Source organism: Cibotium barometz, chromosome 32, assembly GCF_041138505.1.
Source record: "Cibotium barometz isolate CiBa-2024 chromosome 32, ASM4113850v1, whole genome shotgun sequence".
NCBI classification, from domain to species: domain Eukaryota; kingdom Viridiplantae; phylum Streptophyta; class Polypodiopsida; order Cyatheales; family Cibotiaceae; genus Cibotium; species Cibotium barometz.
This window is the reverse complement of record NC_141077.1, coordinates 23,820,711-23,830,518: the sequence shown is the minus strand read 5'-3', so window position 1 is coordinate 23,830,518 and position 9,808 is coordinate 23,820,711. Positions and strand designations below refer to the sequence as shown.

Sequence of the window (9,808 nt, the reverse complement as noted above, 5' to 3'; positions counted from 1 at the left end):
ATTCCCCAATGGTTACGTACTTTTCTCATGGTGATTACAAGATTGCCCAACACTAGCCTTTACCTATTGCCTGAGATAAAAGAGGGAAACCACTTGCCAAAATTTACCTTAAAGCATACAGGAAGGAGCATTTATCAACGAAACAGAACATTAGAGAACGATGGTATTGAGCTTGGGCTGTAAGAGGTGATCCTACATGAAAGATAAAAATATTGAGACAAAATTAGCCCTCCCGAGGATGGCACACCCTGGAAGTTCCAAATGATCCAACAAATTACACCAAGAAATTAAATTAAAACACATCATGCATAAATCAGTAAGTCCTAATTTACAGTTCTGACACAGGCACCAAAAGGAAACACATATGTGAACCCCCCAACACGCTCCTAAGCAAGTGTACTACAAAAACTGGACCACTGCTACTCATGAGGATAGTATTACAAGGAGGTAACATGTAAATGGAGAAATCAAGACAAGGGGACTGCCCTCCCAAGACCTATAACCTTGTGTGCTTCAATATACAGTCTAATCAACAGACCCTTTAGACAGCCATTCCATGATTTGTTTCTATTCGATGGCTATGCAAGGGAGTTAGATGCCATGACTATAGAGTTATCATAAATCTGTTCTCTTTGAAGTTATCCCACCAGCCAACCAATAAAACTCAATCATAGGTAGAGACAAGGTAACTCTCAAAGTCTGAACTTAAAGTGACTTATGACAGTTAGGTTCCCCAACACAAGATCATCTACTCATCGTCATCCTCATCCTCATCATTAGCCTCTTCATCCTCATCCTCAGCACCATTACCCTGTATAAGACCAGATATCCTATCAGCCTGCCTTCACAAACTAGCACTTCAAATAACAAAAAACTGTTGAAAGATGTTTCTCTTCAGAAAGCCGTTAAGCCAAAAAAAAATCCATGGAGATTTCTTACCTGATCCTCATCATCATCCTCCCCTTCCTCATCATCAAATTCCTCATCATCATCGTCGTCATCGTCATCATCTTGATCCTGTTAGTAAGATTAGTGCAAACAGTTAGTCTATGACCAGCAATACATCAATCTGAGATGTTACCAAACCATCTTTTCAACTTCCGACTAACTCACATTATTAAAATACTTCAATGGATTTGGCCACAAATCCTCTCTTATTATCTCTGCTACCTGCATCAAAGAGGCCAAATACAAATTCCCATGATTACATGACAGGGTAGCAAAACAAATATGTAAATAAAATGTCCAACTCTCCACAAATGTACATATAAAAATGAACCACCCTTCTTAGATTGTATTGACCCAGTAACATCAGTTGCATACAAACCCACCTTCATAGTAAGGTAAAGAAAAAAGGGGAGCTGCAAACGAAGAGTCGTAGTAAACTGAACTCCTATGCATGCATGTGAATAAAAATTTAAACAGTCAATTACCTCGTCATGGATACCATTCGCAGAATCTTTCGTCTGAGTATCACTGAACCATTTGAAAAAACTGCAAAAATAAAAAGACAGCAAGTACCATTAGGAAAGCTTGCATATTTCAAGGAAGAACAAGTGAGCTCAGGCATCTAAGAGCAAACAAAAAGCAGTAAGAAATCATTACTCAACAAACTACTACTTTGGGGGCAGGTAAGAAGTTCTCTAAAAATTGTGTATTTGAGGGGAGGCTTGGTAATTCTCCAATTAGAACTCAACAAGAAGACAGTGGTTCTCCTAAGTATGTTATCAAGGGAAGATAAGAATCCTCTACATTTGTAAGATAAAAGGTTTATTTGTATGATGATTGTAAAAGGGTTGAAGAAGAGTATAGAAATCAAAAAGGTGTGGATACAGATGAGTAGATGTGGACACTTTTGAGATGCCATCTGGGTGGGCAGGTGATACTGTGTGGTTTTACATGGAGATGCTCATTCAGCAATACATATTGATGTACTCATGTGTGGAGATGCTCATTGAGCTGTACATATTGATGTACTCATGTGTGTAACTATCAATGAAATGAATTTATCTTTAGACTCTTGCAATTAAGTGCTAATTACCTTCAATCGTCTATTATGGTTTTTGATCGTGTGCTTTAATCCTCCCTATCTCTTGAATTGGCACTTGATATCAGGTATGACAAGTGAAATTTTCCTTGCTTGTTAGAGAAAGAAAGAGCTTCTGCATCCAGAGAGAGAGAGAGAGAGAGAGAGAGAGAGAGAGAGAGATTTCGTCTTCATTAGAAAGAATGAGTTACAATGGGTATCTCCTCCCATTCCGCCATTTTCAGTCAAACTCCTGGCTTTGATTTCGTCCCTCCTTCCCCCACCTCCCTCACTGTTTCCTCTGCCCCACCTTCTCCCTTTAATCCTTCCTATCTCTTGAATTGGCACTTGATATCAGGTATGACAAGTGAAATTTTCCTTGCTTGTTAGAGAAAGAAAGAGTTTCTGCATCCAGAGAGAGAGAGAGAGAGAGAGAGAGAGAGAGAGAGATTTCGTCTTCATTAGAAAGAAGAGTTACAATGGGTATCTCCTCCCACTCAGCCATTTTCAGTCAAACTCCTGGCTTTGATTTCGTCCCTCCTTCCCCCACCTCCCTCGCTGTTTCCTCTGCCCCACCTTCTCCCTCGTCATCACTGTCTCCTCTCCCTTTGCCTCCCTCCCTCTACGCCCCCCCAGCCCCCTCCTCCTGTACACCACCCCACCCCCTTGAGCCTGCGCCTTCCCCTCTAGGCCGCTTACCCTCCCTCTCGTCACCCTCTGTAGCCCGCCTCCCTCTCTACGCTCGCCCCTCAGCACCACCTCTCCCCCGCCATCGCCGTCTCATCTCATTTCGCCTCCCTCCCTCTGCACCCCAACCCCCCTCCTCCTATGTGCTACCCCATATGCCGCCCCACCCCTTTCAGCCCGCGCCTTCCCCACATTCTACCGATTTAGCCATGCATCAACCATCTCCTACGTTTTCTCCTCCTCTCCTGAAAAGAGCTCTCAGTGAAGAGCGAAGGCTGAAATATGCCCTGCAAGTGCGGAAGTACTCGCCATCATCTTCTGCACAATAGTGATCTGGTGATGTAATACAGTAATCTTCTTTTCGAAGATTACTGTATTGCATGAGCCATCACACTACGTCCGTTCTCTGCTCGGAGTTTCTGCATCTCGCTATCAAAAAAAGTTCTCCACCACAATCATCTCCTCCTCTTCCACCATGATGGTATGGTGACCAAGCTTGTTATCATGGCCAAGATCCCCAACATTTGTCCTTATATCTTCCCATTCTCACTCATGATCGAATAAATCACCAATAAAGGAGAGGGGCTCAAGTATCACCACGGATATGAGAGATGGAAGAGAGAAAGAAGCAAGGGTGTATCTCTGTTACTACAAAAAGACATGAAGATTGACTAGTGTCAATTCTGAATTTTCAAAAAAGCCAGGGAAAAAAGCTGCAAAACTGTAGGTAAAATATGACACTATCACGTGAACCGCTTACCCAAGCCTTCCTAAGCTCTGTGTACAAGAAGAGAGGTGCAAATTCTTCCCCTTGCTGCAAATTCATGGTCAATCAAGAAAACAAATTTGGATCCATACAAATAAAGCCTCCAAATTTTCAATGAGTATAACCGCATACAATTCTCTCTTGAGTATGCCCGCCTATCCTGCGTATCGTCAAGCTTCTTACTTTTAAATGCCACAACTAGCCCCCCTCGAATAAGACAACCCCTTGAGAAGGACTGTGAAGGGAACAATCATAATTTTTCACTGATTTTCACAAAAAAGACGGTGAATCCCAAGAATGCCCAATGCTCCCTCACTGTTTAAGAAACCCACCAATCCAACATCTTCTACATCCACTCAAGATCAATGCTCATACCATCCCAAGAAATTTGATTACCTCGTGTGGAGTTTTCTTGATTGTGATTTAGTAGAATACGTTGGATGTCTACCTATCGCATTGTGGTGATTTTTATCCAAAAAGTTTTCCTCGTTAGTCATTTAAGAAGACTAATCAGCCATCCGTCCGATTTTGTTATAGATGACACAAACAAAGCGGCCCGCCAAGGGCCGCCTCATCCAAAGATCCTAAAAATAGCACAAAAAGATGGACCAAGCAAAGACATATCCAACCTTCGGTCAATGAGAACCCATTCTTAATCATAACTTTATTCAACTTTTTATAATTCACACTCTCCACAATATCCACAAGTTCCTACGTGAAACCCTGACAAAAAAACACTTACCAGATTTACAAATCAAACGAGAACATGGTGATCGAGAGATACCTAGACAAGGTGACTAGTAACAGCACATGCTAGACACGCAAACCTTACAAAGTTCCCTGCTTCTGTGATCACGTGGGCTCTGATGCCAACTGTAAAGCTCCCATAGAACAACCTGATACACAAGCTAAACACACAAGGTTAGAAAACATAGAAGGGTGCAACCAAACTTACCTCCAACCGTAGATTCCATCAAGAATCTCCCCGAGACAAGGGCTAAGGTTCCACTCCCCACAGGCCAAGCCAATCAGCCCTAGCATCCCATACCACCAAAGCATATCCTAAGGGACCCTTGGCAAGACCGCCATATCCATGGCAAGAGTAAGACTACTATGGTCCCAACACATACCAACTTAAGAACACAAAAACCCATACGTCGCTTATATAGTGACTACTGCCGCTATAAATAACCATCCAATCATAAATAGGTAGTGACCATGGATTATCAATAAATAATGAACCCTAGCCACCTATAACCTGCCTAGAGCCTTTTCCCTAATCTCAACGCTCCCCAACCTTGCTAAGATTAGGACCTAATCTTGAAGATTAGTGTTCGGTACATAACACCACGGCAAGGGTAGAAACTATAGTCCATGCATAGATCCATCAAAAGTGCGCTGCACAACTGACTCACAAACAATAATCCAAGGCATCACTTATATATTGATAAGTGCCGCTATAAATAGCTAACTTGCTATAGATAGCCAAGAGCCTAGTTTATTAATTGTGAACCTTAGGCCACTATACTATCTCCTAATCCCATGGCCCACTAACCCTATTGGATTAGACTTCCTAATCCAAGGATTAGCTCCAAGCACATAACACCACATGACACGATAATGGTAAAATAATGCTTCTCTTAATTCTTCCTTGGCCTGTTTGGGTTTGGACTTCACAAGTAGTTACAAGGCGCTCCAAGCTTGTTGATAAAATTCTACACTTTTCTTCACATGACACAATCTACAAGTCTGTTAGTTTTCTTTGGCTTTCTAGTTTCTTTTTGCCTAATCTGCCTCCTTTTCTTGTCTTGAATACCAAACCTGTCATGTGCAAGAATTGCCATGGACATTCTCAAAAGATAATCCAGAAGGGGCAGCCAGAAAAAGAGCATTAGAACCAGAAGTTGGAGCATGTTGTGCAGAAGTGGCAAGGTGGACTAGGAGAAGAACATGAAAAGGATGCTGTCGGCTGCTTGAAGAGGTCTGTCAGCTGAACCAGAAGAAGGTCGACTGCACTAGGGCAAGGCGGCTGAAAAACGCATCAATGATGGATTTTATGGCCAGTCGGCTGGCCGACCGCACTTCCTTTGTCCAGAGGCCTATAAATAGGCACATGAGCTCATTGAGTAGTTCATTCAACTCCTTATGAGTTGGGTCCTAGTTTAGGACAGATTTTGGTGTTTACCACCTTTTATGTAAGGCAGCCTATGGCTGTAGATTAGGGTACCTTTTTGTACCATATAAATATACTGAATTTCCAGCATATCTCTCTCTCTCTCTACTCTCCCTTCTGTCTGCGTTTTTGCATCAACATGTTCTCAGTGGTGTTTAGGGCTGAAAGAAGACTCCCAGAGCTTCCGCGTGTTACAAAACCACACTTTCCCTTCATCAATTACACATTCCCACGCATCCCACTTCAGGTCTTCAAACACTTTTCCACAATTCCAAAGGACTATACCAGGATGCTTCAAGCCTGCTAATTGGGATTCTTGTGATTGGGCTTCCAAGGGGTTGTACCAAGGTACCCCAAGTCTCTTGAATGAAATTTTTGTGTTTCTTTAATTTCTAGCTTCTACACAAGCAGATGTACAGAAAAATAAACTTCTCCGAAATAGCCTTGAGGCAGTGTACCATGGACATGAAAACCAGAATTCCAAGTTCAGATACAAATACAATATGAGAACATATAGGCAGCATGTCTACTACCAATGCAAGTATGTCATGCCTGCAATGCACCAGTCACAATACAACTTATCAAGTATATTTTGCTGTTATCAAATAGATCACTGCAAACCTCTCCTCTGGGAAAGGCCGCTTCAAACCCAATTGGTGTGTTACTCCATTGGTAAAATCCTGCATGTAATCAATACAAACACATGATATTGACAATTCACAACACATGGGTGTTCACTCTACTGAACAATCAAAGATAATGCCAAGCAACTGTATTATGCATCCACAGTACTACAGCAAACGTCAGCTTACCATGCCATCTTTCCAACGAGGTTGGGTGCCAGATATTGAAGTAGAGCCCTCGTCAGAGAAGCGGAAGACCTTGACCAGTTTGCTGTCCTCAAAAAAGGGATTGGGTCGAAAAGTCTGCAATATCAGCCCTTTCAGACACTAGCCACACTTATCTACTTTTTGACTGCTAGTAGAACTTGCCTACTGCAAAATTTAGACTTCACTTTGCAGTAGCCCATAAAGGACTCCATACAGATCATAATTGATGAACTCAACGTAGCACAGAAGGTCCTTACAAAAGAGATACTGTAGCCAGACTTTACATCTTTGAAATCCTCCACATCCAAGGATTGCAAAAACTTGAAAACCTATTTGTATTAACAATAGGACCAAGTCGTAAACTGAGAAATAAGATTTTCCCCTTCATGTAAAGGACTGCATAGAGACCATAAATATATGGGAAAGAAAAGCTTGCCTGCTGATCCTCTTCGGTCAAAATCTCACTCAATGCAGGATGGCTAAGAAACTGCAAGCAGAGACCATAATTCAGAAACTCGATTAAGAGTCTCATCAAGCATTCATGCAAATTAATTTTTGAAGCACTGCAATCAGTTCATTCATGGAAACAAGCAGCACTTCAATCAATTCATTCATGGACAACAAAGCCACTCCATTCGCACAAATCAACCATTGAAAAACCCCTTTAAAAAATTTAAGTCCTGATAAATAGAGCAGCACTGACCACTATGTGCCCTTGGAAAACAACATCACTCTCAAATCTACTTAGTCCATAAAAAAAGAGCAGCATTCACAACTAAATGCCCTTAAAAAACCAAAAACTGGACAGGTTAACAAGCAGCTGCTCGTGCTCAACCTTGGTTCAAGAGATCATGCTATGTTAAGAGTACCAAGCGCAAACCTCTTCATTCAACTACCAAACAAACCTGCACACAACCATATGCCCAGGGGATGATGCAAGGGCAGCTAAAGCTGCGAAAGTAGATTTAAAATCACATAGACAAGGCTTTCGGTACATACGGCAGTCAGCCAAAAATCAGAAATCCCCTGTATAACTTCATTTCTCCTTTGGTACACTGGCCGCCTGATTTCATTGTATTTCTGCTCAACCTCAAGCACCTTGTCACTAGCTTCTTCATTCACCTGCATGATGTTGAAAATAAGCACACATTAGAGCCTACTTAAAGGCATCCATCACAAATCTCCAACAAAATCCTTGCATTCTTACTCAGTCTTAATCAGAACTACAATTAGAAGAAATTGTTAAAAAAATGCGAAAACTACGGTGGGTGCCTCCTTTCAGTTTCAACCCTATCATTAACATCATCAAGTAGTAAAAGAAAAGCTGCCACATTGCAAACATAAGACTTTACTGGATAGAAACAAAAAACAACCTAGGATTTCTATTCAAGTGAAATTTCAGTCAGACATCATAGCGCAGAACATCACATAGGAGCAATTCAAACCAAAAGTAATGATTGCAAGCGAGGCCTGTATCAAGCCCGCAGAAGCAGTAAACATGCATGCGTGTGTCAACCCAAGACAGATGTCCACCTACATTGGGACACTAACTGAGCATCTTTATAAAGACTTGTTCACCGGGAGTCACTGCAACCACTGCTTCATCAGTCCAATATTTAGCCGTCTTGAAAATCTTATAATCATGAATAGCCCACATATCCCACTCAAATTCAACGCATATAGGCAGTAAAAGCTTCATGTGATGGAACACCCAGGGAAGCTCTTGTATGAGAATATAGCAAGGGGTTGAATGGATCAGCTGAGAGACAAATTACATCAGAGGATCCAAAAGGTAACCTGAAAGTCCAAGAGTGCAGGTATACACCTAAGCACACAACACCAAGTTCTTATTGCACAGAGGAAACCCTAAAAAGACTCACGCATCTCTAAGGAAACCCCCAAAAAAAAAACTGAGTACGACACTCTAGTTCTCAAAAGACACTAGACACTCTAGTTTCAACTGTACAAAACCAAGTAAAAAACCCTAAAAATCCAGCAGTTCCCTGAAGCTTGGATGAAAAGGGAAAGCCGTGCACTTCTTTCAAAATCATGGCTCGCATTCACGACAGGGTTTCAGTACACATTTGCGGAAGTCAAAATTTGGATGGCTCAGGTGTACGAGACCCTGGCTCAGGTGTACGAGATCACGACCGTGCGCTTCTTTCAAAATCATGGCTCGCATTCACGACAGGGTTTCAGTACACATTTGCGGAAGTCAAAATTTGGATGGCTCAGGTGTACGAGACCCTGGCTCAGGTGTACGAGATCACGACACTATTGGCCTTGAAAATAAATCATTTCAAAAATATTCGTACACAGAATGAATAAGCAAGCTGCCATAGCCATAGGAAGCCCTAAAATTCACAAGTTCAGCTATACACGACACAGGGGCTTTTCTCGTACAGAGGATGAAAAGGCAAGCCGTTACAGCTATAGGAAACCCTAAAAATCCAACAGTTCAACCGGGGCTACGCAAGACGAGCCGTGGCCAAAGGCTGTGTTCAAAACCATGGCCAGGACAGGCTTCCACAAAATCATTCCAACAGATATCGAGAATAAAGATCAGGAAGAGGAGAGACAGAGCCAGGCAAAGCCTACCTTTTCAAGCTCGTCCTGGACCTCCTGCAGCTTCTGAATGGCGAGGACGAGTTCTGAGTCGAGCTGTTCGGAGCCTTCTGCCTCGTCGAGCTTGGCCTTCTTGCCCTTATCCGTCATGGTGGGAGAAGCGGAAAATTGCAGGAGTTAGGGTTACTGCTGCAGATGAAGGGGGGAAAACCCTACGGCACATAAGCTTTGGGACATATGTTATATTATTCCCTGCAATTTTTTCCCCCGGTTTTGGGTAATCCTATTGTTGTCCTTGGCCTCCTTCAGACTTCCCTCTCATTGTATATGATACAAGGATGGTTTTTGATGGGCTCAAATAACGTTTCTTCACACTTCACCTTGGTTTTTGTCGGTCACTCAAAAAAAAGTGGTGGTTTTTTATGGCCAAAAATGACAGACAGTAGCCCCTATGTTCAAGCAGCACCGGTGACCGAAGTGTGGTTTCCATCATAACTCTATGTGTATCCAAGAGTCCATGCCCATGGCCCTATGCATTTATTATACTGGCTTCCTCATATTCCATCTTTTATGAGAGTGGACCACTGTGAAGGGCATTCTCCCTCATAGTCATGGAGCATTTCGAGGTTCTAGACAAAGAAAAATATGAGTATCACATTAGTTTCTCTCACATACCCCGCCTAGATATGTTTTCATGCTCTTCCAATCATAATATATCCAATTTGGCTTATAGAAGAATATGCTAGCATACGTTTCATGCT

At 42.2% G+C, this 9,808-nt stretch overlaps 1 protein-coding gene across 3 annotated transcripts; it reads right to left on the bottom strand.

Moving 5' to 3' along the window:
- Positions 1-287: 287 nt before the first annotated feature.
- Positions 288-9,379, bottom strand: LOC147619985 (NAP1-related protein 2-like). 3 transcript variants are annotated; one of them, XM_086772104.1, is made up of 11 exons: positions 9,081-9,376; positions 7,482-7,604; positions 6,919-6,969; positions 6,740-6,811; positions 6,465-6,578; positions 6,274-6,332; positions 3,474-3,527; positions 1,434-1,494; positions 1,114-1,170; positions 940-1,017; positions 288-811 (listed from the first exon to the last, which is right to left on the bottom strand). In XM_086772104.1, the coding sequence occupies exons 1-11, from the start codon at positions 9,195-9,197 to the stop codon at positions 749-751; spliced, it is 849 nt and encodes a 282-aa protein (XP_086628230.1). In that variant the 5' UTR covers positions 9,198-9,376; the 3' UTR covers positions 288-748. The 3 variants fall into 3 exon arrangements, with proteins under 3 accessions (XP_086628230.1, XP_086628232.1, XP_086628231.1); XM_086772106.1 differs by lacking the exon at positions 6,740-6,811 and having other exon boundaries at positions 9,081-9,379; XM_086772105.1 differs by lacking the exon at positions 3,474-3,527.
- Between the last annotated feature and the right edge of the window lie 429 nt (positions 9,380-9,808).